Below are 26,146 nucleotides of genomic sequence, written 5' to 3'. Positions count from 1 at the left end.
TTTTCTGCTATGAGAATGGATCTTGTTGCAACACTAAGGAAAATCGCGCGTCAAAAGACTGAGTGGAAAATCCACACCCAGTACTTCTAAATATCAGTCCACACACACACACCCCACAACAATGAAACTACGATACTCTTTACTATTCAAACGATATAGTCTGTCCAAGCCACTTTACATTACCACACCCATATTCTATGTCAATGCAGCTCCACATATAGGTCATTTGTATTCAATGCTAATTGCAGATACCAGATCCCGGTGGGAGAGGTTGAACCCTTCTAGACTGGCCTACATGTTGACTGGTACTGATGAGCACGGGTTGAAGATTCAGAATACTGCAGAAAAACTAGGTATTGAGCCCAAGGAGTTGGTTGACAAAGTTTCCACCAACTTCAAATCACTAGCATCACAATTGAATATTAAATATGATAGATTTATTCGAACTACCGATTTAGATCATGTTGAAGTAGCACAACACTTTTGGAACTTGATGATGGAAAAGGGATACATCTACAAAGGAACGCATAGCGGGTGGTATTGCATTAGTGACGAAACATTTTATCCTGAATCAAGTATTGAAGAAGTTGAAAAAGATGGTAAAATCATTAAAATTTCAGTTGAGTCAAGAAATGAGGTGGTATATGAGACAGAAACCAACTACTTTTTCAAACTTTCATCATTTCAAAAGGACTTGATTGAAGTTTTGAAGCAAAAACCTTACTTTATTAAACCGAACCATCGGTACAAATTTATCCTCAATGAGTTGATGACGAGTGAGTTGCCAGATCTTTCGGTTTCCCGGCCTTCTTCACGATTGAAATGGGGTATTGAGGTACCCAATGATTCATCGCAAAAGATTTATGTTTGGTTTGATGCGTTATTGAACTACCTCACTGCCACTGGATTCCCAAAGAGATTCAAACAAGATGGGACTGGATTTATCACCCCCGAGAATAACCCCTGGCCAGCAACACATGTTATTGGAAAAGATATAATACGATTCCATTGCATTTATTGGCCCATATTCCTAATGGCTGCTGAAATTGAACTACCAAAACAGGTCATTGTTCATTCTCATTGGTTGTGTGAAGGTTTCAAAATGAGCAAAAGTTTGGGTAATGTAGTTGATCCAATGGAATTGAGTGAATATTATGGGGTGGATCCAGTTCGATTCTTTTTAACAGAAAATTCCAATATTGATGATGATTGTAAATTTAGTGAAGCTTTATTGCAGAGGAGTAGAGATGCACTTGTGGGGAAATATTGTAATTTGTTATCAAGAATTGGTGGTAAGCTGTTTGATATTGCTCAAGCAGTGAAGCAAGCTAATAGTGGTGAGTTTGAGAAAATTGATGAATTGATTAATCAGTATAGCTTGAAAAAGGAAAACATTGATTCAGTTTTGCAATTGTCAAAGGAGTTACAAGAGAATCTCAACAATTCTTATCAAGAAATGAATGAAAAATTTACTAATTTCGACTACATACGAGCAATCCAAGTTTGGTGGAAAGCGATTAATCAAGCTAATCAATTGTTTCAAATGGCTGAACCATGGCTATACGTGTCAGCAATCAGAGACTCGCAAGTAAGTGAGGAAACAGCACATCAATATCAATTGTTAGTCAACTATTTCGTTTATCTATGCTCGGAAACGATACGTATCATGTCGATATTGATTCAACCAGTGATGCCGCACTTGTCGGACCAGATCTTAACTAGGTTGAATGTGATTCCAGAAAGGCGTAATTGCGGTTTCACCAAAGTTGGTGCTGATTTAGACTATGGTGAGGATGCCAACTCCACTCTGTATAAACCACCTTTACAAAAAATTAAGTCAAGAGTATGATGGAGGGTTGGTGTCATGGGAAAGTGTAAATAGTTGAAAGATAGTTGATAATTTAATACCTGTAGATACAAACTCAATACCACAGGTGTAATGATATAGACGGCAATCAAACTTGATCTTGGAGGTTGATTGCGGTTGCCTGATGCACATGAACTATTGACGTCATCTAGACATATAAGAGGATAACGAACGAAACTTGTGATTCCCCCCTGAGCATAATCTATAATTGGTCGTGTGTTAGAAACTGTAATTTTACAAACGACTCCTATTAAAAGCTGGTTTACCATAACCAAGAAGGGGTGTAAAGGCATAAGCTTATGATGAAAACAATGGATAATGTTAACTCCGGTTCCTATTTTTCTTAGTTTGGCTTTGTTACTTTGGGGTTATGAACCCTTTTTGCCTGCTTGTGCGTTGTGGAAAAGGGAGTGCGCATCAGCGTAGTAGAGGCAAGCAGCTATTGGTTACTAGGTCCTCGTCGTCATACGTTGCGAAGCAAGCAACACCAGAGAGGCTTAGAGCTAAATGATTGTGACTCGATGTTGATCTAGATTCGTCCTTGAAAGAAGTCTATTTTTAGACGATGATGAACTTCGAACAATGAAGGAATCGACAATAAGACGGAACTACAAATTCATCTTAGTTCGTTATCTCTAATTTTGCTCTGTTTTACCACCCGGAGGTGACGGGAAGAGGAAAGAAGGGGGTTCTTCAAAATGGAATTCAGTTGCTCTGTGGAATTCCAAGATTTATGTATAATTTCTGCTGGTTATATATCAGAACAATAAAAAACTAAAAAAGAAATCAAGGACAATGAGAAGTGTAGATGCGCCTCTATTTGTCATAGATCATTCGGTTCAACCAATCGAGCTATTGACAACAGTCAGATGGGTGTGGACTAATCGCTTATGGATCGATGAACGCGTATCCTTCATTTATGAAGTTAAAATATAGGCCCAACCAGATTTTTATGTTGCTTTCAGAAATTTTGCATCAATCTTATCGTAAAAAGTTAACGAAACAACATTTGAATACAAAATACCAGGGGCTCAACTACTTTTAGATGCACTCTTACTTCCCTAGTTTATACGTTACTATAATCTTAATGATCTACCCATTTGAAGCCTTGTTCTGATGGTTACTGTAGATATGTTAATAATAACCTACTTCGCATTTAACCAATACCAAACTTAATTCTTGATATTTGCACCCTTTTCATTTTCGGAAACGAAAGGAGGACAAAATTGTAAAGACATATGACACTTATGATTTGACATTGGTCTTTGTTTTTCCTTGTGCCCATCTATATTTTGTTAGAAATTGTCTTTGTACAAGTAAAAAAATGTCGTACAATTGATGTATTGAGGTTTTGTGTCGAAGTGTTTTGGAAAAAGTGTGAGCCAAATTACACGACTATTCACAAAATTAAGTGAGTAACAAAACTTGAATATTTCTTTTTACCATTAGAAGGTGTGTGTATTTAGTGTAATGTTTCTACAAAATAAAGTTTGTTAGAATGAGATCGTTTCAATTTTTTTTTTAATGAGCTAAGAACTACCGGTGTTGTCCGAAATCTCGTCCTATTATTGAAAAAAGGCTTTAGCAACACATTAAAAGCTGCTCTACCATTTTAGTTTGCACATACGTGTATAAACCATGCAGATCTGATGCAGGATTGAAATTAATTAAACACACGTGTGCTTGGGATACAAGCTATTTACGCTTGGGTCAAAGAGTTTATATGACCGATCCCTCTATGTCTTTGCTTTTGTCTTGTTGGGATGTTTGACGGGGGACGGCTGTATGGTTATTTGGTGCATAGAGTCAAGGAAAATATAATATCCGTAAACGCACATGATCCTCCTCATTGTTCATCTTCATTATCAAAATTTGCTTTGCACGAAGCCTCTGTCTGTCCTGTTATGCTTTTGGGGGACCATAGTTCAGGTCAGTTGGTTTTAAGCGCAACACAATCACTTTAGTCTCTTGTGTAATCGTTGATGTAGCGTATTTTATTTTTCATACATGTGCAGATAAAACAACATACGCAAAAACTTTAATTCCAACAACTGTACAAATATGCCTTGTTTGATGAAAATAACAACAAACACACAAAACCCAAATGAGTTACGAAGAGGAATCCTCCTTTTGTCCTTTCCCTTTCTCTTTCTCTTTTGACCTTTCATCGTCCCATTCGTTGAAATGTCTCAGATTGTTTGTGAGACAAAGTACAAAAGGTTGTAATGGTGTGGAAAATAAAATCTTCTTACAGTTTGGGGAGGCGCCGCCTGGGACACATTTTGTTACTTCTCTTCATACGATAGAAAGTAAGTATACGCGTCAAGGCAACATACAAGTGAAACATCAGGTAGCGGAAAGCAAAGGGGCCTTAAGTTTGTGTGTCTATGTCGAAATATCACATGTGAATGCGAGATCTACATTTTATGCAACGAGGCTTCATTTAACTCTCTCGGTTTAGTTGGACATTTGGAATGGACATTTGATGATCTAGGGTGTGACTTGTCGGATGACTGATTAATGTCTTGTTGCATACGCATAATCGAATAAACACACTAGCTAACTCTAGGCGTCGAAAATTTTCGTTTGAAAAAAAAATATTGTTGATATCACACGAGTCTTAATAAATGCATACATATAAACTGCACCCATTATTTTCAGTTTTATTTTTGGCTCACTCCTTAACCTGTATTCATCTGTTAACATATTTTTGATGGAGGTATGTAATCATCGTGATGTAATCATTGAACGGTTGGCCCCTGTCACTCTAACTCACGTTTGTGGCAAGTTTCACGACCGTTATTTGCCGTTAAAATTATTATAGTAGTAGTGTGTGTTTCTGGAATATCCATTGAATTAATAGAAACATGACTCTAGTTTTCCTTCTTTCTAAGTCACTGTTTTAAGAAGTGCAACATAAAATCCTACTAACTGTTTTATTATTTTTCACTCAGTTTGTGTAATGATAGATATTTCTTTTTTTCAAAACTGTTTCAGAAATGATTTGGTCTTACTCACCCGGTGTGAAAATGTACCAAGGGTACATTTTCATCTATGCCTTTGCCACTGTAACTTGTTGGTAAAGTCGGTTCTCAAATAATTATTGTTTATGAAGGGAGACTAAAGTGAAAATGGGGATGGGGGCTATGGTATGGCGATAGAGTACTGCAATTGGTTATTTTTACACTACTACTTCTATTGTTATTTTCATACAATACCAATCAAAAAAGAAAATTAAGAGACAAAATGTGACCGATTGCCGAGGTTTGACAATTTGTGCAATTGTTTTGTATTACTGCTGGACATAATGCTTATTGTGTACATTACATTATTATGCGCCTGAGTTTATTTTCTCTTGTTTGGGTCGCATTTACATAAACCCACAAAAGCAGAAAACACAATATTGAACGACCATCCACTTTTCTTAACTCCCAAGTGACAGAAAGGACCAAGAGTAAGAAAAAGAGTAGCACAAGTTTAGAGTGATGGGATGGGGGAGATGTAACGCAGGAGGGAAATTGGGTTATCCCCCGTGAAATGTAACACCCTCAAAAGAAGTTTAACATCTTGTGACTATATTTGGAACGCATAAGATGACTTTTCAAAAATATTGCTTGGCACAAAGGACTTATTCAATACGTTTGGGCTATAGACTAACTGTTTTGAACCCCCTTGAGAGAAAAGTAGGGATGATATGAAATAAGGATTTGCAGTGCACACGATGTAAGATCTGCAAACCAGGGGGTGTAAAAATAAACCAGTAACAAAAGATACATTTAATGCGAGCATTAGATTTTTTTATTTTGTTACCAACAGACCGAAACAGAACACCAAAAAAAAGAATTTCATAAACGACTAGGGTTGTATACTACAGATTGCATTGCAAGCCAAAATTCAAAATTCAAATGGTAGTGTATTTGAGAACAATTCTATTTCTCAATACACACCCGCCTTTCTTTCCTTTCTGTTTCCCTCTACTATGATGGCAAAAGATTCCACTAAACGCATATTTAGTTGTGTTATATGCACTTACACAGCCATTTCGTATTCTATTCATGTACCTACATTTGCTATTTAATCTGGTCTAATCTAATTTGATTAATGTATCACACTTGGTCTTTACCTTATAATAAAGTCATACCCACCCTTTTATTTTCTGTCTCTCTCTAAAAGTCACTACTTACGGAAAACGTTTCAATTACTTTTTGTTTTCGATTTCGGCTACTAACTTCTTTGTTCTTTAGGTTTGATTGTTCTTGTTACGTTGCTCTCAATGTTTTCTTTGTATTTCATATCCTTTTTTCTTTGATTTTTCAAACGGATAAAGTTTTGATTTTTCTTTAACGGAGAAAGTCTCCGTCTGTACAATTTCTTAAAATTTTTACATGAGACACTTGCAATTGTTCAATTACGCATAGCAAATACAGCAAACGTCCAAAATCCTCGGGGTTAGAGATAAAATCTCCATCATTTGCATTTTTGATCACGATCAAAGCTACACTATTCTAATCATCCTTTGAATCTGGACTCAAGATACAATTTTTGTATTGTTGGTGATGACATAATGAACAAACTCTATTATAGTTGCGTGCAACAATAGATGAATCTAGCCAACACAATCTTTCCAAAAAGAATATTCTAAGCCCAAGTGTAAGATGATGCTTTACTACGAAAGGCAAAAAATATGCAACTTCAAGTTTAATCACCTAGTTTCGTAACCATCCAAAATCTTACACCCTGCGCCTTTAGAGAATACGAACTTCTCTCGTCTGTTGCTTTTCGTCTGTCGTCTTTCGCCCGCCTGAGAGAGTTATAACCCAAGCACTCCTTAGCTTCCTTTTGTGTTTTGAATAAGCTTTGTAAAGTATATCTGTCTCCTAATCATTGCTTTACTGTTTTTGTAAAATTTTATTTAAAGCTTTCTCTATTGTCTCTATTGTCTCTATTGTTATTGTCACGACATAGAGAAAAGAGTACAAAATATAAAAATACATTCCATTTCATAAAGATTTTTAAAACAAAAACGACATTTAAATAACGAACGGAAAATAACAACAGTATCGCGGTAAATGTATAAAGTTAAAACGCTTATTCTCATTCGTCTTCTTCTATGATTACTTGTAAAGGAATAGAATGGTTGTGAGCTTCTCAGATCATATGTTTTTTTTTTTTCTATTTCCTTTGAATTGGGACAGTTTTATTTTCTTGTTAGAGGTAGGTGAGACCGTTTGCAGTAGTATACTAAAAGGATTGAATATGTTTCCACTGTAATAATTCGTAAATATATTCAACACTAAGGAGATATAGTGTAGCCTATTAGGACAAAACCAAATGCAAACACAATATACAGAAGATGAAGAGTAAGATGAGGGAGAGCAGGGGGTGTAAAAATGGAAAAGTGTTATCTTAACATTCCCGCTTATTGTTTTATAATTTTGTACTATGAAACCACTACTTCGTTTCATCCAATATTGTATTGTGTAAAATGTCGTCTCACACATTATAATTTTGTACCAACTAAACTTTCCTTTTTTTTCAGTGGTAGTGTCGTGTCTGATTTCTCTCAACAAAAAAAGACAATAAGCTACGTCGCAAGTAAACAATTACAAAAGAAAAAAGAATTGCGACAATACAAGAAAAAAATGACAAATCAAAATCACTTCTGTGAATCTACAAAAGTTTCCAAAACAGCCTTTCGTGGCATTCCCAACAACAGCTGTCAATTGCCGTCTTGTTGCAAGTATACATGTGTGTACTATGGAAAGAGATATTGTAGAGTGATTATAGTTGGGGTGTGTGTCGTGTCCTATTTTTTAGTCTACTGGTTTGTATTTTTATACTTTAGTAAATCAATTTTTTTCTTGGCCTGTTCATAAAAGGGAAAACTTAGTCGATAACAAATCACACTTACTTGTCCCCCCTTCCCTCCCCTTAGAAAATTTCACTTATAGATTTGTATGTAAAGGAAAGTTTAATATCGTTGATCATTTATGCATGAGGATATGATAGTCATTCAATAGCAAACTTTAATTCCGCAATAGCTCACCAAGCTGTTGTTGTAAAATGAATGACAAATGGTAAAAAGTTCTACGTCATTACGTACATAAAAAATCCCCTTTGTCTTTTCTTTCTTTTCTTACCATTATTATCGTATATTGAAGTTTGGCTTGTTCTTTTAGCTGGCTTTATACAATATATATCTTAGTTCTTATGAGGCTCACACTTGCATTTCTTGCATAATGCATACAATAAGTACAGACCTTGTATACGTTCAGCAAGAGTCGGCGTGGGTTGGTGAGGATCTGTATGACTAAGAGATTTTGGAGTAGATAAACGGCTAAAGGAAATGGTGGTTTCTTTTGATGGACGTTTGGTGGTGTTACAGTGTGACCACCATCTACATTGCACTTGCGTGATCAGAAAATAAGATGCTATCCCCATGGATGTAGAGGCGATATTGTTGTATTACCATAATCATCTTTCTCATTGGTTGATGGCTTGTGGGTGAGCTTGGGTTTCTATCTATTGTTTTAGACTAACGGATACAAAACCTTGCCATTGTCGCACTGAAGTACTTTATAAATAGGACCAAACAAACATTAACTAAACAACACAAGAGACTAAGAGTAGTGAACAGGCTGAAATGGTTGAGGCTTTATTCTCAACTAAAACTTATTGTTGTTGTTGAAACTGACACCACTTTGGTTTCCGTTTAAAGGAAAAGGAAAAGGAAAAGGAAAAGGAATTGGGAGGACAAAAAGGAAACAAATGTCGTCAACCTTTACAAAAGAAAAATGTCTTCTTTTTTCTTTAAGTTTTAGATTTTGTGTAATCCCGGGGATATTTTAACCGTAACAGTATGAGCCCGTTTTGTGCATTGAAATGGTTTGCATAGGATAGAACCTGGACTTAATCACACAAAATGCACTGGTATATGTATTTCAGAGCCCAAACAACTGTATACAGAGACAAAAAGATGCATTGTTCTATCTATAGTTAAAATACACAAACTGTACAATCACTTAAAGAAACTCAAACAAAGGAATATAGCATGTTACCAAATATTTTGTATGTACATAAATCTAGATTCTTTGTGTAGGTTTGTAGTACACACACTTTAACGTTAGCACTATTTTCAAATATTGTTTATTCGAAAAGCCTAAGCACATTTGTATTACACAAACAGTGTGCAGTACATATACATATTATATTATATTTTATTTTATTTAGAAAAAAAAGAAAAGAGTGAGAAGTTGAAAAATGAAAATGAAAGATGACACAGAAGAACCAAAAACTAGGAGACTAAAACAAAGAGAAGAAGATGCACTCAAAAGGATGTGAAAAATCTGAAAATAAAATAAAAGTATCAAAAAATCCACTTCTGCCTTATCCCCCCTTCCCTATCTTCATGATACTTATTTCTAATGCTATAACCACCATTCATTTCAAAGTTGTCATATAATTTATTAAAACAGAAACTAATCAGCAACTACTATTTCCACTACTTTCAATCCTCATCTATTATCATCGTCTATTTCTATTTTTTTTCCACCTACAAATATAGCTTCATATATATTTTCAGCCAATAAGAAGACTAAGAAAAGCCACCAGCAACAGCAGGGACAAACGATAACAAAAGGCTATCAGAAACTATAATAATACTAAATCCACTAATCCTGTATTTCAAAACTGTTCCCAATTTACTCATTAAGGAAAACCCTACCATACAACACTAGGGAATATACTATACAACTACAACTACCGCTACCAAACACCATAATACTGCTAATACTATTACTACTATGTCAGAAACTACAATTAGCCCTAGAAGCAACTTTAGCTTTAATATCAATGCCAATGGCAGTATATCAACCACATCCCCAACTGCTACTATAGTCAGCAACTCCAATACTAACAATCCACCTCAAAAACGTATAAGAGCCACTGGTGAAGTATTAAATTTTCTAATACTGGAATTTGAAAAAAATCCAAGTCCAAGTCCTGATCGTAGGAGGTATATTAGTCAAAAAGCCCAAATGAACGAAAAAGCTGTGAGAATATGGTTTCAAAATAGAAGGGCTAAACAAAAGAGACATGAAAGAAGTTTAAGACAAAACCAATCATCAGTTTCTTCAGCATCATCGTCCTCCTCGTCCTCCTCAACTGCCTCTAGCTCATTTGGTAAAGAATTGGCTTCACATCATACAACCTATGATTTCATTCAAAAACATGTGCCTATTGAAGTAAATGAAAAATATTCCTTTATTGATTGCACTTCTTTATCAGTTGGTTCATGGCAAAGAATCAAAAGTGGAATTCATAAGCAACTGTTACTTCAAAATAACTTGATTAATTTATCGCCATTCAATTTAAACAATGTCATGCAACAAGTTGATTTACTCGTCCTACTTTCAAGAAAAAATCATGAACTAAATTACTTTTTTCTGGCAACTTCCAATGATTCAAAGATTCTATTTCGTATTTTTTATCCATTGACTGCTATATCCCACTGTTCATTACATGATAACTTGGTTAATCAAGAAAATAATGAATTGAAAATTCATTTGTGTCATCAACCTAAGTTTTCAGTATATTTCTTCAATGGTTTAAACTCAACAACTAATCAATGGTCAATATGTGATGATTTTAGTGAAGGACAGCAAGTTAGTCGAGCCTATTCAAGTACTGTTGATAAAGAATACAAGTTTAAAGATTTCGATCCATCTACTTCGGCTGAAGATAATGATGATGAAGAAGAAGAAGGAGAGGGAAATTCTGATGTACCTCATGTACTTGTTGGTTCTAAAATTGCCCTCAATTATCTTAGTGCTTATATAAGTCAAAGCATAGTGGGGTTGACCAACAATAACAACAACAACAACAACAACAACAACAACAACAACAATAAACCAAACACTTCTGCTGTTGCGGCTGCTTCTGCTGCCACTAAAACAACCGATGCGAATAACTCTCAATTTGGTATACCTAATATGACATCAATGAAGCATCATTCACTTGATCTTGGAGTTCCATTCAATGGACAAGATTCACAATCAATGTGGCCTAATGATTTATCATCGTTGGCTTTGAATATTGACACAAACAACAATATCAATAGCAATCTGTCTTCATCACAACCAAATATGTCCGTTCCTAGCTCTGCTACTGCCACCGCAGTAACTACTTTCAATGGACTGCCTTTTTCAACCACATCGAATCAGTTTTACCAAGCAGATACACCCCAATCATCACAATCCTTTGGTAATTTCAACACCAATAATAAGCTAGATCCTTTGAATTTTACCAATATGAAATCGACAACCTCACCCGAAGATGTACTTTCATTATCAAGTGATCATCATGCTTTCATTGGTGGTGGTAATGGTGGTGGTGGTGCATTACCATCATCGGGCTCGGGTTTGATCAAAGATTCAACTGCTTACATCCACGGAAGTCATCATCAAGCTAGCGATTTTGTTGGATTATCTGATAATGTACCATACTTGAACGCCAATGACTTTGATCATATTAATCTTGTTGGTGGTGGTGATAATGGTGCGACTCCAAGTGTTGATTACCAATCATCGAATATTGATTTTATTGACTTTAGTTGAAAGGTTGGAGTAATAGCATATATGAACACTGATATTGGTGACAAAGCTTACATGAGCAAACAGGGTTGAGTGTACACATGTGGTGAAGATATAATTTCAGCAACTAGTCCCCTCAGAGATAGCAACAAAAAGGGTCTCTTAGTTCAACATTCTTTTTCTATTCACCTTAATCACATTTTATAATTCAACATTCAATTTCAACACAACATAAAGGTCAAAAATTGGAAACAATTTCACCGTTTTTCACTCAAATTTTATATATAATTCAACTTAAAGAGAAAAGAGACCTTCACATTCTATTCAACAAAGCTACTCACCCCAAGGGCAGGAATTGACCCTCCCCCCCTATTTGTTCAACCTACAAAAAGCATATTTCAAGCAAAGTTTAATTGTTAGTATTTTCATTTCTTATTATTAGAGAGAACAAAGTAAAAGAGACACATCGTTAGCTTCAGTTTTTTTTTTTTGATTTTGTTTAGAGTTTTTCCCAGTGTATTTGTTCATAGTTTATATATGTAACTTTTTCAATATCGCGATTTACTAGAGGATGAATTGTAGTCATCGTAGTGAGATGTGTGGACTGAACGTGATGAAAATTGCACCATTGTCGCATTTGGCAGAGTAAGACACTGGTTGAAAAAGTATAACGACACTGAAAATTTGGCGACCATCGTTCCGCTATCTTGTTGTCCTAAACCTATCTACCGCAATGCTTCGCTTTGTTCGATTAGCTAGCACATCTATTAAAGCTAGACCTGAACTACAGTCAATCCTACCTTCGAAACGTACTATAAACCGAATACTTTTCGATAATGACTCACCAATAACATACTCCAAAATGATGCCAGTTCTTCAAAACATTTACAACAATTTATCTCAACCCTCAAAGATAGAAATACCCACGTCGGTCAAGTCACTGGATCTAATGGTGTTTAGAAAACTTTTAACTAGCATCCGATCAGTAACGCAATCAGCTAATAAGAATTTACTTGATTTGGAGAATGAATTGGTAGAGCAAGCTGCTGAAAGAGGTGATTTGGATGCTATAACTATGCTTGCTTATGAAAAAGTACGTGAAAACCTACGTCAAGAGACGGTTGTTGATAAAGCAGCGAAAGAGGATCTAGCTCATGCTAATAAACTTATAAAGGAATTGACGGAGTTGAAGCATCCTCTAGTTTTTAAAATGGCTGGTGATTTGGCATTTGAAAAGAAGGTTTACGCGACGGCGGTTGATTACTGGCAACAATTTTTGGAGTTGGAGGATGATACGATTGAAGCGGGCCATGTATATTACAGTTTGGGATACTATTTCTTTTCACAACCACCACCAATACAAGACTTTAATAAAGCCAAACAATATTTCCAGAAATGCATTCAATTGACTGATTTAGATTTACATTCAACCAAAGCTCACTACTATCTAGGACAGCTATACCTTGATAAGAACCCCCAAGTTGCCAAATATTTTATGGAAATTAGTGCTCTGAAATCATTATTGGAAAGTTTTGCCAGTTTGGGTTTTCTAGAAATGAACAAGTTTAAAAATTATGATATTGCTATTGAGTGGTTTAAATTGGGAGTAGAGGCAAATAAGGATTTGTTATGTTTAATTGGACAATTTGATTGTTATATAAAGATGAAACAATGGAGAGCAGCTGATCAAGTATTAAGGAATTTGAAGGAGTTGCGTTCAAAAGTGAATGATGTCAAGAGGAATAAGAAGGCAGTGCCTGATTCAATGAAGGAGAGTTTCCACGTCAATGATTCATTGTTGACTTCATTTTTCCAGGGACGAAAAGAAGAGTTTGAGTTGTTACAACAAAATGTATAAAAGGACTTTATATGATGACTCAATCTTGAAACCAGTCATGATTCAATGCTTGTTCAACATCAAATCTTTCCTCGGGATCAACCTTCAACAAATTCGTAATCAAGTCTAAAACAACATCGTCAATTTCATCGAAATATGGTGAATAAAATGCATATTTTCCCGTCAATATCTGTTCCTTCATATTTGGCGGAGCTAATTCATCACTGAAAGGAGGGAACCCACTCAAACACACATACAATAACACCCCACTTGACCAAAGATCAACTTTTGTCGAATAGTTTCGATCATACTTCAATATCTCCGGTGCAACATATGCTGGTGTACCACATAACGTGTTTGTGAATTTCAACTCACCAATAAACTTGGCTAACCCAAAGTCAGCAATCTTGACACGTAAATCGAGTTCCTCAGGGTCCCAAGGTCCAGATTGTAGTTGAGTTTGGATACCACCAATAGTTTGTGCATTAGGACCTCCTCTTCGTGTTATATCCAACAAGATATTCTCTGGTTTTATATCGCGATGAATTATATTATTCTCATGCAAATATCTCAATCCACTTAGTAACTGTTTGAAAATAGCTCTAGTCTCATCACTTCGTAGTCTTCCTTTATTGACTATCCTTTGAAACAATTCACCATTGCTGACCTTCTCCAACACTAAATACGTATTGACAGAATTCTTGCTATTTGGTTCAATATAATGTCCAACAAACAGCACAATATTAGGATGATTTATCGAAAGAAGTAAATTCATTTCTTGTTGTAGTTTGGCATCTTGTGCTGTGGAATTTGTCTTGTTGGGGTGGAAGATTTTCACCGCAACTATTTGTCCTGTTTGTTTATTTTTGGCCTCACGAACAATGGCATAATGTCCCGTACCCAACTGTTTACCAAGAATATAATCATCAAAGAATGAATTTTTGAATGATTTTCCAACAATTCGTGCATCAACAGAATCTACTGCCGACAATGATTTTTCATCAGTAATATCAAAAGTATATCGGAAAATATAAGTGCCTCCAGTTTTAGCAAATTGTAATTTATCCCCTGTTTTCAAAATCACACTTGCTTTTCGATCCATTTTTTCTCCATTTACATAAACTCCATTTGAACTTAGGTCAGTTAGTTGTAAGTACTCTCTTGCCTGTTCTTGACTTTCGGAAGTAATACGATCTAATTGGCAATGTTTAGAAGATACATCAACACCATGTAATTGCACATCACAAGCTTTACTTCGACCTAGGGATAATAATGGTTGGCTTACAATGTTGATGGTGGGAGCTCCGCGGGTGCTGTAAAGCTTAGCTATCAAGTTGGGAGCTATTGTTGTTGCTTGTCGTTTGATTTGAGGTGAGTCTTGGTCATTGTTATGATCATTAATTATGAGTTGCTAGGTTGGGTGAATGGTTAGTGAAATGATGAGATAGTTTTATCTGCGGAGTTTCTTACATACTCTTTTTCGTATTAGTGACATTGTAGGCTGGGTTAGGGGAAATGGCGAAGCTTCTACGTCTTTTCAGTGGTGGGGCCATATAGCATGTTGTTTCTTTGTTTTGATTAAATAATGGAAAAATCTCAAAACGCGTGTAACCGACCGAAGTGGTAGCGTACTCCGTTCGAGTCATAAGGATTTCTTTACTTTGGTTGGTGATGCTTCCAAACCTACCAGGGGTACTACATTTAGATCTGTATATACGCCTGCGCGATAAGTGATACTATTTCCAGGTACCAAGGGACAAATTTCTGGATTTATCTTTATCCAATAGTATGAGATGCATTTGGATTACCAGCTGAAATTGCATTGCCATAGGTGGCTAGTTGCTTAATTCTCATGTATTTCAAATTGACACAACCATGAAGGGGTATTTTAGTGGCTGATGCTTGAGTCTTGCAACACAATATCGAATCTAGGGAAAATAACACCACGGGCATCACTTGAATGTTAGCCAATTACAATACATATCTGAGTGACATTGCCATAACATATGAAAAGCGTAGTTGCCATTGTCCGAGCCCCTGGTTGTTGCCTACGTTTCTGTGGTGAAGTTTGGTTGTCAAAATTACTATACACATTTTTATATGAAGTCATAGTTTAGAAAAGACTGCTTTGAAGACTATATATATTGCACTCCACATTTTTCTCAACTAAAAATACAAATGCTTAATTTGAACACTTTACATGCGATTTTTCAACCAAACATCTCAAGTAACGCTTTGGAAGTAGCCAATACAACAGGGTTTGATGCGACTTTATTGCACATTCAATTAATCTCAAACGTTCGGTATAAACAACATACTCACAAAACCCACCTCCCCCCCTCGTTTACAACAAACAAATATGAGCATCAGCTCCCGTCAATTTGAATCTAGTACTTTCAAAGATCCCGGTATAGCGCATACAGTTGAGTATGAAGCGAGTTCTAGTAATGACCAAGTAAGTCATTCCAGCCCTCAGGATAACACAGCTATGAGGGAGACAAAGTTGGATGAGCATAATGCAATGCTTACAAAAATCCGCATTATAAGACATGTAGCAGCCAAAAGTATTGGCACAGAAATTCCATTCTTTGAGGCAGCTGACCAATCATCCGATATTTGTCGGAGTTTAGGCATAGATGAAGCTTTTAGTGTTGGGCGTTCTGACATCAACGATTCGAAAAGTATTACATCGGGTACCACTAACGAGCGCAGTGCATTCAATCCGGAAATGAAAATGCCTGTACTCAGAAGTAACGCATTACATGAGGAACGTTCAATCGGAATCAATGCCATGACTTTTACCATTAAAATTTTGGATACATCTGAAGCCGTGAAAACACATGGTGAGACTTATGCACTGGGAACCCCCATTCCTCTGTTTGACGACACGGCGCCTCTATCTGAAATAGGGCGCAATCTTGGTATCGATGAATGTTTGAAGTAGAGTATCAAGAACATTGTGAGTGGTGGTTCTCCAACGACTTTCGCAGACAAAGGGTGTTTTTTCGCGGATCAATTTGTGATAGATCATTCGAAGCTCCAGAGCCATATTACATTAAATACACGACCATTTGAATTTGTTTATGACAGGTGCCGTATAATACATCTGATATGGGCTAAGATATAATGTGACGTCATCCATACGCGTCATTTCAAAACAGCATAGGAATGTGTTAGCATTCACACGTGAAGTAATCTTGATGTTTGTTGGTGGTGTGTTTGTGGAATTTGCAATTCCAATATTTATCCGCTCTAACACAAACAACATCAAGTATGAGACGTGGTGAAGAAAAAGAAGGAATGGGGTTTAGTACGATAACTACTTCTCCAGGCCTTGCTTCACCTCATTGCTAGCCAGTTTGAAGAAGAATCACGTTTGCTATCCCTTTTAAATACTGCCTCTAATGGTAATAACCTTGATGATCCATAGCAGAATTGAAAAGTGGTTTTTGCTTAACCTTTTAGTATACTGCGTGCTTCAAAACCACTTCTATTTACCCCTATATACTTGTCCTACGAATAGAATTTCCTGTCCTGTAAAGAATCCGACCTTAGTCTTTATCGTTTCCTAGGTTTCATTCCTTCGCGTTTGTCTTCGCGTTCGCCTTCTGGTTCCATTGTCTAATTTGGCTGGAGCCGTCAAGGATTGGGTAACCATCTGAATCAATGATTTGGAGCACGCATTACAACATTCGACAAAAGAAGACGCAGAAACACCTTCACATTGTCCCAAATTAGTAGTATCCGGATTCGTCAGAAACTCACATCCGTAGAGGGCTCATGAAACCAACATTAACCTGTTATCTTCAGTTGCACAATATTGACTGCATTCTGACATTACTACCAACCAGTTGTTAGGTTTTGTCATTACCTCACCACCCATCTATCCCCATGTTATTCTTCAACAAGTCGATTCAATAAATCCTTTATCTCGGCAGTACTTAACGCTCCTATGCCATGTCCATAATCTAATCGCAATTGGTCGATTGCTTCGTTTTGACGTTTGATGTCAGCTGCCACACTCAGAGAAATGGAGTCAAGAACATCAATTGCTTGGACTACTTTGACATAACTTCGATTGTTGTCATTTGACATTGTGTAGTCATCAAACCGTGTGATTGAACTCAGTCTTCTTGTATTCAATAGTAATGTGACATGCAACGAACTGATTAAGTAATTGAAATCAATGATTAATTGGTTAATACCAGTTCTTGAAAACCGGTTATTAGTTATTACATACTCATACAACAACTCCGAAATAACAGTAACTGCCATGTTAGATACAGCAAAGTAATCAATTTTGGAGACCGCCTTCTCGATGATATCAAAATAAGTTGGCAACGTGTTTATTAACGGATTCAAATCTTTTGATGGCGAAAGGTCAGTACCTTGGTCGGACAAGTCCCATTGACTTGTATTCACATATGCCTTCAACAACTGCTTAATCTCTACTCGCAAGATCCCCAAATAGCTGTTTAACGTTTGGTCAAGCAATTTGTCGAATTTTGTGGAGACCGAGCTGAACAACCCATCATCCATGTCCAGCTCCAAAGCAGAGCTCGAAAAGCTCTGATACATTTTCCAAAGCTGAACAAATACAAGATCTTCATTCCATTTTTGAATCGAATTATTGACAAATTTGGTTGAGCAGTAAATTTCGGTGAGCTTTTCCAAGCTTGCAATTAGTTCCGCTTCGCGTTTTATAGATGTCTTTGTGTTTGTATCAATACCACCCGGTATCATTGTTAAAACACTTTTGGTATTCTTGTCCGTAAAAGACTTGTGTTGCTGTGTCAATCCTGTCAAGTATAAATCAAGCAAGTGCAACTGAATACTCGACACGTACTTCAATTGGAATTTTACGATACTAAGAGTTTGAAAATGGGAGTTCAAATTTTCAATAAGCTTGACGAGACCATAGGCGGAAAATGTTGGTCGCAAGTATTTGGTGCCCACGCTCCCGTCTTCATTGCTAGACTTGTTTGGCTGGTAATCGAAATCAATCTTAATCCAGTCATTTACGTTGATTATCTCCTGATTGAATCTCTTAACAGCTAATGTCTTTTCAAATTCAAGCCAACTTTCAAAAGCACGATTGTTCTCGTCCAACAAAATATCACCGGTAAGCCCAGTCCATTTCTTCATAACAGGTTCTGCAGAATCTGTCGCATACGGATTATATTTGTACTTGTTTCTTAGTCTTTGGTCAAATGAAGACAATTCAAATATCAAATGAGATAACAAGACACCATATTTTTCTCTTACTTTGTTGTCATACTCCGATTTTAAATTAGTGTTAATCACTCGAATCACTTTATTCATCTTGTTTCTTGCAGGCACGAGCAAAGCAGTGATTGTCTCATATGTTCCAATTTTATGAACTTTTTTGAATTGTTCGTCAAAAGTTATGTTAAGGAGTGGTAGATTATCCTCCAAAAAATTTTCGATAAAATTCAATGCCCATTCTGGTTTCGACAACTTATTAGTATCCTTGTTAGGAGTATCAAAATGGTAATGGAACCTGGTCACGACTGGTTCTAATAAACAGTCCAAAGCCCACCATGTGTCTGGATATGAAGGAGTGTTTCGTATAGACTGCAATTGAATTAAGCTTTCAGTGGTCCTTGTGATTGATGTCAACGTTGCCTTGGAAACAGTATTTTTGCTTAACCATTTGTTATCCTTAATGAGACTGGTCAATTCCCCCTCCATTTTCACCCTCCGTCTACCAATTTCCTCGTCAAGCAGTGAAATCAATTCAGGTGCGTGCAACTCGTCCATCTGGAGAGAAAGGCTGCGCAAGTCCTCCAAGGAAGTACTCTCAGCTAGTTTATTTTCAATCTGTTGATATTTTAAAAGATAATCCCTTTGTATTTCTGCAACCTGCTTCTTTTTGATTTGAATTTGTAGCTCCTTCAATACTGGTATTTCACCGTATTCTTGAAGCAAGGCATTGATATTATCATAGCTCTCGTTCAAGTCATCCAACTTGGTTATAACCAGGATAACGGATATTATCTTCTGAATCGCATAATTCAACCTAGGCTTATCTGTGTCCGGATTTATTTGTTCCAATGGTTGTGGCTCAGCGGAGTTCAACAACTTATTTGACACAATATTTTTAACTCGTTGATCAATGTCTCGCAACTCATCTAGCTTGGTGTCTAACGACTTCAAATCTTCTATATTTGTAAAATTAGAGTTGACGTAATTATCAAGTTCCATGTTTTATAGCATTGGCTATGTTAATGCTGCAAGTTTGTATTTAGTTTGATTCTAATATAGTACACGTCTACCTTAGTCTTTGCACTTTTTAATCGAAGTTCGTGGAACAAAGGGAAAGAACGAAACGAAACGAAACGAAAAAAAAAATTTCAGACCCATCAGCCATTGACTGCTTCTTACTACAACCCAGAAACCGTCTACATTCAAAGTCCTTATAAACATACACTTGAACTACCTCAATTGATCATGCAGGCGCCAGTTGTATATTTGAATACATCAACTCAGAGACAAACAGGTAGACAAGCTCAAGTGGCTAATATTACCGCTGCGAAGGCAGTTGCTGATATCATCAGAACTTGTTTGGGTCCAAAGGCCATGCTCAAAATGTTATTAGATCCCATGGGAGGTATAGTGTTGACTAACGATGGCCACGCCATTCTTAGGGAAATTGATGTGTCCCATCCTGCTGCAAAATCAATGATTGAGCTTTCCAGAACCCAGGATGAGGAAGTCGGAGATGGTACCACCACAGTCATTATCTTGGCAGGAGAAATATTGGCTCAGACTTTCCCTTATATCGAAAAGAATATCCATCCAGTTATCATCATCCAAGCTTTAAAGCAAGCTTTAAAAGATGCATTGGAGGTTATACACGAGGTATCTAGACCAGTTGATATAAATAACGACAAGGCGATGATTCAGTTGATTAAAGCATCCATTGGTACCAAATATATAAACAAATGGGCAGAAAAGATGTGCGAATTGAGTTTGCAAGCTGTCAGAACTGTCATGGTCCAAAAGGGAGATTACAAAGAAATTGACGTGAAAAGATATGTGAGAATCGAGAAAATTCCTGGAGGAGAAGTCACCGACTCAGAAGTACTTGATGGTATTTTGTTGAATAAAGACGTGGTTCATCCGAAAATGAAAAGAAACATTGAGAATCCTAGGATTATATTATTAGACTGTCCATTGGAGTACAAGAAGGGAGAATCGCAAACAAATATAGAAATCACTAAGGAGGATGATTGGAATAGGATTTTACAAATCGAGGAGGAGCAAGTTAAGTTGTTGTGTGATCAACTATTAGAATTCAAACCCGACTTGGTTATAACAGAAAAAGGTGTCAGTGATTTGGCTCAACATTATCTTTTGAAAGGCGGTGTTTCTGCATTGAGAAGAGTGAAAAAGTCCGACAACAACAGAATCGCCAGAGCAACTGGCGCGACAATTGTAAACAGAGTTGAGGACTTAAAAGAGTCTGATGTTGGAACCAAATGTGGGGAGTTTAAGGTTGAATTGATTGGCGATGAATATTTTGCTTTCCTTGACAAATGTAAAAAGCCACAAGCTTGCACTGTCATATTGAGAGGGGCATCAAAGGATATTTTAAATGAAATAGAAAGGAATTTACACGACGCAATGGCAGTTACGAGAAATGTTATGTTTGAACCTTCATTGAGTCCCGGAGGCGGTGCTACTGAAATGGCCTGTAGTGTGAGATTATCTGAAAAGGCCAAAACTATCGAAGGGGTTGAGCAATATCCATATCAAGCTGTAGCTGATGCCTTTGAAGTTATACCTAGAACACTTATTCAAAACTGTGGGGGAAATCCGATCAAAGTGTTATCCCAATTGAGAGCCAAGCAAGCACTGGGAAACTACACTTTTGGAATAGACGGAGAAAATGGTAAAGTCGTAGACATGACTGACTATGGAATTTGGGAGCCAGAGGTTATCAAACAACAATCGATCAAAACTGCAATCGAGAGTGCTTGTTTGCTATTGAGAGTGGATGATATTGTTAGTGGAGTACGTCAAACACAAGGTTGAATATAGTGTATCTATTTATCTTTCGGTTTTGTTCCTTTGTATTTTTCCGTTATTCTTTTAATTGCGAATGTGAACAACGCCGATATGATACCAAATGGCGGGATCAAGTCCAAAAATGTCCAAATTTTACTTGGTTTAATCTCCTTTGAAAGCAACGCTATGGAATCTTTTAGATTAGAAACTGACCCAGAATTATCGATCACAATATCACTTCTGTAATTTCTCTCCTCATTTGTCATTTGGCTTTTGATTCTATTCTCTGCATCTTCTTTCGACAATTCGGGATTCCTAGCTAACAATCTTTCAATTTGGAGTTCTGATTTTGTTGATACAGTAACTATTAAACCACAAATCATGTACAACTGAGATTCAAATAACAAGGGAACATCCAAAATGACCAAACTCGAACAACTGACATAGGCCCTAAATATTTGCCTAACAATTTCCCATCGCACAGCCGGGTGCACAATCGAATTGAGGAGATTTAATTTCTTCTTGTCTTGGAATACAACTTGCCCTAAAACAGTTCGATTAAGTGACCCATCGTCATGAAGCAAGTCGTGGACGTTATTGAACGAATCGACAATCTTCTTGTAAGCAGGCTTGCCCGGCAATACTACTTCCCTAGCAATCAAGTCGGCATCAATCACAGTATAGTGATGTTTTGTTTTAAGTTCATGTGATACTGTTGATTTGCCACAAGCTATTCCACCCGTTAGTCCCACAATGAGCATGGCTTAGTTGTTAACGTGTCTTCGTATGCTTTTCGGACCAAAAATATTTATGATCGCAAAAAATTTCGGAGACTATTATCCTTTCTCCTTCTTCTTTCAAGCATTGAATGACACCAATCCAAAAGCTAGCTGAGCCTGTAAAAGTACATATATTAGGGGCTGGTGCTTTGGGTTCACTCTTAGCCCATGACTTGAAATTGCATCAACAACGAGCTGTATCGCCGACGCTTTTACTTCGACCAAATAAATCTTCAATAAAAGATCAATTTGTGAGAGTGAAGCGTCTCAATGATGTACATAAATCAAAGGAGTCCTATATTGAAGTCCCTACGGGAAAGACTAAAGATCTCCAGGGAAGAAAGATTGACAATTTAATTATTACTACAAAGTGTTTCCAAACCGAGGCTGCCCTACAACCTTATATCGAGAATTTGTCATCACAGTCAAATGTATTAATTTTACAGAATGGTATGGGGATGCCTGATTTTCTCATCAAAAGATTTTGGGCAAACGGATCAAACTGTCCCAAGTTTTTCGAAGCCATTACGACTCATGGAGTATATGTTGACGAGAATGGGCTAGTGAATCATGCGTCAAAAGGAACCTTGCAAATCAGTGACAAGAACGGCACTCTGGAGAAAATGATGCCAGAGACGATTCAAGCAATTTTAGATACACCCAGTTTGAACGCAGGGTATGTAGGGTATCATGATTTTATTTTACTTCAGATGCAAAAATTGGTCATCAATTGTTGTATTAATCCTTTAACGGCTATATTTGATGTCAACAATGGACACTTGCTTTATGGTGATGAGACTGCCAATCTTTGGAAATCGATTATAACGGAATGTGTGGACATGTTTTTTTTGGAATATTCCATCCTACAAGAGATACCTCAATCAAGGGCATTTTTAAGTGAAACTAGACTCTTGGACATTGTCACTTCAGTATGTCAATCAACTGCATCGAACAGCTCCTCCATGAGACAAGACACCAGGAATTTGAGAAACACTGAAATAGAAAATATGAACGGATACATCTCCTTTTTAGGGAAAAAACATAATAAAGCTACTTTCACGAATTCGATGATTACAAGTATGGTGAAGACGAAGCTCAGTATAGATAGAGGTATTGATAAAGCTTCCGCTGATGCAATACTAAGCCTATAGTTGATTTAGACTATCGATGACTTCACGAGCAAGTTGTCTACGATTCCAATAGAGTGTTCCAATGGTTCTTTTCCTCGCCATTAGTGTAGGATTTAGATCATCTGAGTATTGCAAATATTGATACTGTTCCGCCTGGTGTATTACTTTTCCCAAAAGGTCTGAAATGATTCTAAATGATATGGCTTTATATGAAGATCCATCGAAATTTCCATTTATCAATGCAATCAACCGCCTTGAGTCTTGAGGAGCCGACTCTTGTAACGTAGCAAGAGCTACTTCGGTACGGAAAGACAAACCCTCTCTGTTGACAGTATAATTGCCAAAGTAGTCGTGCAGCTTCAAAAATTCCTTTTGGTTTGACTTTAGCAATGATAATATATCTTCTGATATATCAATATCATCCCATTTATTCTCCGGTACAATAAACCCGTACTCGGTAAGCAAGAAGTCATTGCTATGAGGACCATAGCTGAAGTATAACTGCTCATCAGCTGAATAACTCGATGTTGTAAATACTTGAAACCCCTTTCCGTCAATCTTCAAATTGCAATGATCATTAGGAGAATGGTTAATGAAATCAATATAAGGTGCCATTGTGAAATTGTCCTGAGCACTTGAACTTGTGGGGAGTTTCATATACAAGCAACGTGAATTGATACTGAGCCATGAAAGAAGAAAATCCTCTTTAGGAATAGCGGACAAAACATCTTCAGTCTTCGGGCCCAATAGATCAAGTATGACTTGGTAATCGTGATTGAATCTGTGTAGTACTTTTGTATGTAGGGATTTGGTTGATTTAGGTAACAAATCTAATGTATCAGCATCATAGTTTATAGGCATTAACGAAAAATCACTAATAGTGGGTAGCATGTCAATAAATGGCTTCCAATAAGAGGTATCTCGTTTCCTTTCTATGGTTATGTACATTGATAATAATTGAAATGATGACAACTTTAGTAATTCATCCTTGGATAATTTTTGGTATATTTTAGTGTAAGAATCATGAATTGTATCCAATGGAACTCTTGATTGATGCTCAAGCTTCATTCCGTTGTATTTAGCAATATGATTCAAAACTGTAACAAAATTCAACAAAAACGCATGAGGAATGTTGATGATCAAGCTGTGTGGTTTGATACTTTCTTTAGCGTAAACACCTCTTCCTGAACCTTCAACATCCTGAACTGCAAGGTTTGGAGAAATGTACGACTCTCGAGGCAATTTGTTGTCACGTGGTGTAGAATTGATCCATTGTAAAAGATGTGAAAGACGAGCATCAAAGTCTTCCATTCCCAATTGCCTATAAGTTTTAGTAGAGGTAGAGGGACTTTGAGTTTATAGAGTTTTTTTTTTTTTTTTCTTTATTTATTTTCCGTTTGCAGTACAGAACAGTTTTACTTGCAAGTGTAGTGCGACCAGATTGAGTCAGGATGGGCTAGACCCTGAAACACGCCATAAATTAGCTTAACGCAAACGGAGTTGAATATGTTGCAAATGTATTTTGACTAGAATGTATACATCATTCAGTCGTTTGTTGTGAGTTGAGGTAGTCAATGGTTGGTGTCTTCTTTAATGAAGAATTGACTACCTTTATTTAGATAAAGACGTATCGTACTTTAATTGACTGTGGATCTGCTAAGATAATGTAAAAAGTATATATTTCTTAAAGTTTTATAAACAGAGTAAATGAAACTGGGGAAATTCAGTCTCCTTTCCTAGACTTTCTTGTAAATCATCTTCAGTGCAGTTTGCAATCAATTGGAAATATGGCCAAGAACGTGTACTTTTGATAAAAAGCACTTGATTTGAATCTGTGGGAATGGTGTTATATACACTCCACTGCCCCACACAAGCCTTTACCGTCCTCCACAATCTTTAAAATTACCTAGCTTATAGAAGTATAAACCACTTGAGAATTCCATGGTTGGCTCTTTATCAACCGATGCATTATCTTTTACTCACTGTTTTCATAGCTACAACTTTTCAACACTGATTTAAAGTCATTGTGAGACTATAAAAACAATTAAAAACATATAAAAGTATAGCAATTTCTAAAAGCAACAGCAACAACAACAACAACAACAGAATCAGGTGAAGGAGGACTAACTTCGCGTGGTCATGGGTCTGAATGTTGGAGCAATGGTCAAGAATGGTTCCACTTCTTCACTTGCATCATCATTACTCAAATCTAGAATTGCAAATGACTGGTTGGTCAGACCAGACATTTTACCAGAGAGAGCATGTGACGACAACAAGCATTGAAGCTTTTCTCCACATAACTTGAATCCATGCTTAACTCTCCAAAGCATGACCTTAAACTTCGTCTCTGGAGTATCTGCCTCGTTATTACCCCACAAACCACAACGAATCAAGATTGGACAACCCACTTGTCCAGTCTCATTTTCTTCACCATCCAGGTCAATTCCAAGTAGGAGGGCAACACGTCCTTGATGGAAGACAGGAGAAAACAACGGTATGATTTCATTTGTTATGTTCTCTCCCAGAACTCATCCCGTTCTTTTTAATATACTTGGTCTCGTATCGATTTTCTCTTTTGAAGCTCTTCTTGCTCCCCAGGGCCATTTTCTTTTGAGGTTTTTGTCTCTGAACTCTCCCTCTACTGCTTTTGTGAAGTCATGGGATTTGTCTTCACTATATTGGCGCACCTCCATTTATTAATGAATCTGACCTTGTTGTCATTAGCCAAATCCCCTCCAATGTGCAATGACGCCGGTATCTTCTTCATTGGAATCTCTGGTGCATGTAATGCAAAGTCAAAAGTTCCCTTTCCCGAACTGGATATCAAACGGTTCTCTACCAAGACTTCCGTTCTCTCCATCCGTGACTGGAGTAATTTCGCCTTCATCTTCAAAATCATCCCATGGGGTAGC

General features: G+C 36.8%; 12 protein-coding genes across 12 annotated transcripts; 7 read left to right on the top strand and 5 right to left on the bottom strand. All coding sequences in view use genetic code 12, as the record gives it.

The window, feature by feature from the left end:
* Positions 1-121: 121 nt before the first annotated feature.
* On the top strand, positions 122-1,849 carry CORT_0B02870 (Msm1 mitochondrial methionyl-tRNA synthetase (MetRS); the record flags this gene model as incomplete). Its single annotated transcript, XM_003867391.1, has 1 exon — positions 122-1,849. One exon carries the CDS (start codon positions 122-124, stop codon positions 1,847-1,849), a length of 1,728 nt encoding a protein of 575 aa, XP_003867439.1.
* Positions 1,850-7,257: 5,408 nt separating this feature from the next.
* On the top strand, positions 7,258-7,743 carry CORT_0B02850 (Grf10 homeodomain transcription factor; the record flags this gene model as incomplete). Its single annotated transcript, XM_003867390.1, has 1 exon — positions 7,258-7,743. The coding sequence occupies one exon, from the start codon at positions 7,258-7,260 to the stop codon at positions 7,741-7,743; it is 486 nt and encodes a 161-aa protein (XP_003867438.1).
* Positions 7,744-9,669: 1,926 nt separating this feature from the next.
* CORT_0B02840 (Grf10 homeodomain transcription factor) lies at positions 9,670-11,481 on the top strand (the record flags this gene model as incomplete). The annotated part of the gene is made up of 1 exon (XM_003867389.1): positions 9,670-11,481. The coding sequence occupies one exon, from the start codon at positions 9,670-9,672 to the stop codon at positions 11,479-11,481; it is 1,812 nt and encodes a 603-aa protein (XP_003867437.1).
* A 709-nt stretch (positions 11,482-12,190) lies between these two features.
* CORT_0B02830 (Mss2 protein) lies at positions 12,191-13,315 on the top strand (the record flags this gene model as incomplete). Its single annotated transcript, XM_003867388.1, has 1 exon — positions 12,191-13,315. The coding sequence occupies one exon, from the start codon at positions 12,191-12,193 to the stop codon at positions 13,313-13,315; it is 1,125 nt and encodes a 374-aa protein (XP_003867436.1).
* A 19-nt stretch (positions 13,316-13,334) lies between these two features.
* On the bottom strand, positions 13,335-14,789 carry CORT_0B02820 (Dun1 protein; the record flags this gene model as incomplete). The annotated part of the gene is made up of 2 exons (XM_003867387.1): positions 13,335-14,705; positions 14,769-14,789. 2 exons carry the CDS (start codon positions 14,787-14,789, stop codon positions 13,335-13,337), a joined length of 1,392 nt encoding a protein of 463 aa, XP_003867435.1.
* Positions 14,790-15,653: 864 nt separating this feature from the next.
* CORT_0B02810 (hypothetical protein) lies at positions 15,654-16,238 on the top strand (the record flags this gene model as incomplete). Its single annotated transcript, XM_003867386.1, has 1 exon — positions 15,654-16,238. One exon carries the CDS (start codon positions 15,654-15,656, stop codon positions 16,236-16,238), a length of 585 nt encoding a protein of 194 aa, XP_003867434.1.
* Positions 16,239-17,188: 950 nt separating this feature from the next.
* On the bottom strand, positions 17,189-19,519 carry CORT_0B02800 (Tip20 protein; the record flags this gene model as incomplete). Its single annotated transcript, XM_003867385.1, has 1 exon — positions 17,189-19,519. The coding sequence occupies one exon, from the start codon at positions 19,517-19,519 to the stop codon at positions 17,189-17,191; it is 2,331 nt and encodes a 776-aa protein (XP_003867433.1).
* Positions 19,520-19,765: 246 nt separating this feature from the next.
* Positions 19,766-21,352, top strand: CORT_0B02790 (Cct3 cytosolic chaperonin Cct ring complex subunit; the record flags this gene model as incomplete). The annotated part of the gene is made up of 1 exon (XM_003867384.1): positions 19,766-21,352. One exon carries the CDS (start codon positions 19,766-19,768, stop codon positions 21,350-21,352), a length of 1,587 nt encoding a protein of 528 aa, XP_003867432.1.
* An 11-nt stretch (positions 21,353-21,363) lies between these two features.
* On the bottom strand, positions 21,364-22,086 carry CORT_0B02780 (dephospho-CoA kinase; the record flags this gene model as incomplete). The annotated part of the gene is made up of 1 exon (XM_003867383.1): positions 21,364-22,086. The coding sequence occupies one exon, from the start codon at positions 22,084-22,086 to the stop codon at positions 21,364-21,366; it is 723 nt and encodes a 240-aa protein (XP_003867431.1).
* Positions 22,087-22,193: 107 nt separating this feature from the next.
* Positions 22,194-23,255, top strand: CORT_0B02770 (hypothetical protein; the record flags this gene model as incomplete). The annotated part of the gene is made up of 1 exon (XM_003867382.1): positions 22,194-23,255. The coding sequence occupies one exon, from the start codon at positions 22,194-22,196 to the stop codon at positions 23,253-23,255; it is 1,062 nt and encodes a 353-aa protein (XP_003867430.1).
* Positions 23,250-24,545, bottom strand: CORT_0B02760 (Rkm2 protein; the record flags this gene model as incomplete). The annotated part of the gene is made up of 1 exon (XM_003867381.1): positions 23,250-24,545. The coding sequence occupies one exon, from the start codon at positions 24,543-24,545 to the stop codon at positions 23,250-23,252; it is 1,296 nt and encodes a 431-aa protein (XP_003867429.1).
* Positions 24,546-25,357: 812 nt separating this feature from the next.
* Positions 25,358-25,564, bottom strand: CORT_0B02750 (hypothetical protein; the record flags this gene model as incomplete). Its single annotated transcript, XM_003867380.1, has 1 exon — positions 25,358-25,564. One exon carries the CDS (start codon positions 25,562-25,564, stop codon positions 25,358-25,360), a length of 207 nt encoding a protein of 68 aa, XP_003867428.1.
* Positions 25,565-26,146: the final 582 nt, after the last annotated feature.

This window comes from Candida orthopsilosis (assembly GCF_000315875.1).
Source record: "Candida orthopsilosis Co 90-125, chromosome 2 draft sequence".
Taxonomy (NCBI): domain Eukaryota; kingdom Fungi; phylum Ascomycota; class Pichiomycetes; order Serinales; family Debaryomycetaceae; genus Lodderomyces; species Lodderomyces orthopsilosis.
This window is presented reverse-complemented; position numbering and strand designations above follow the sequence as displayed.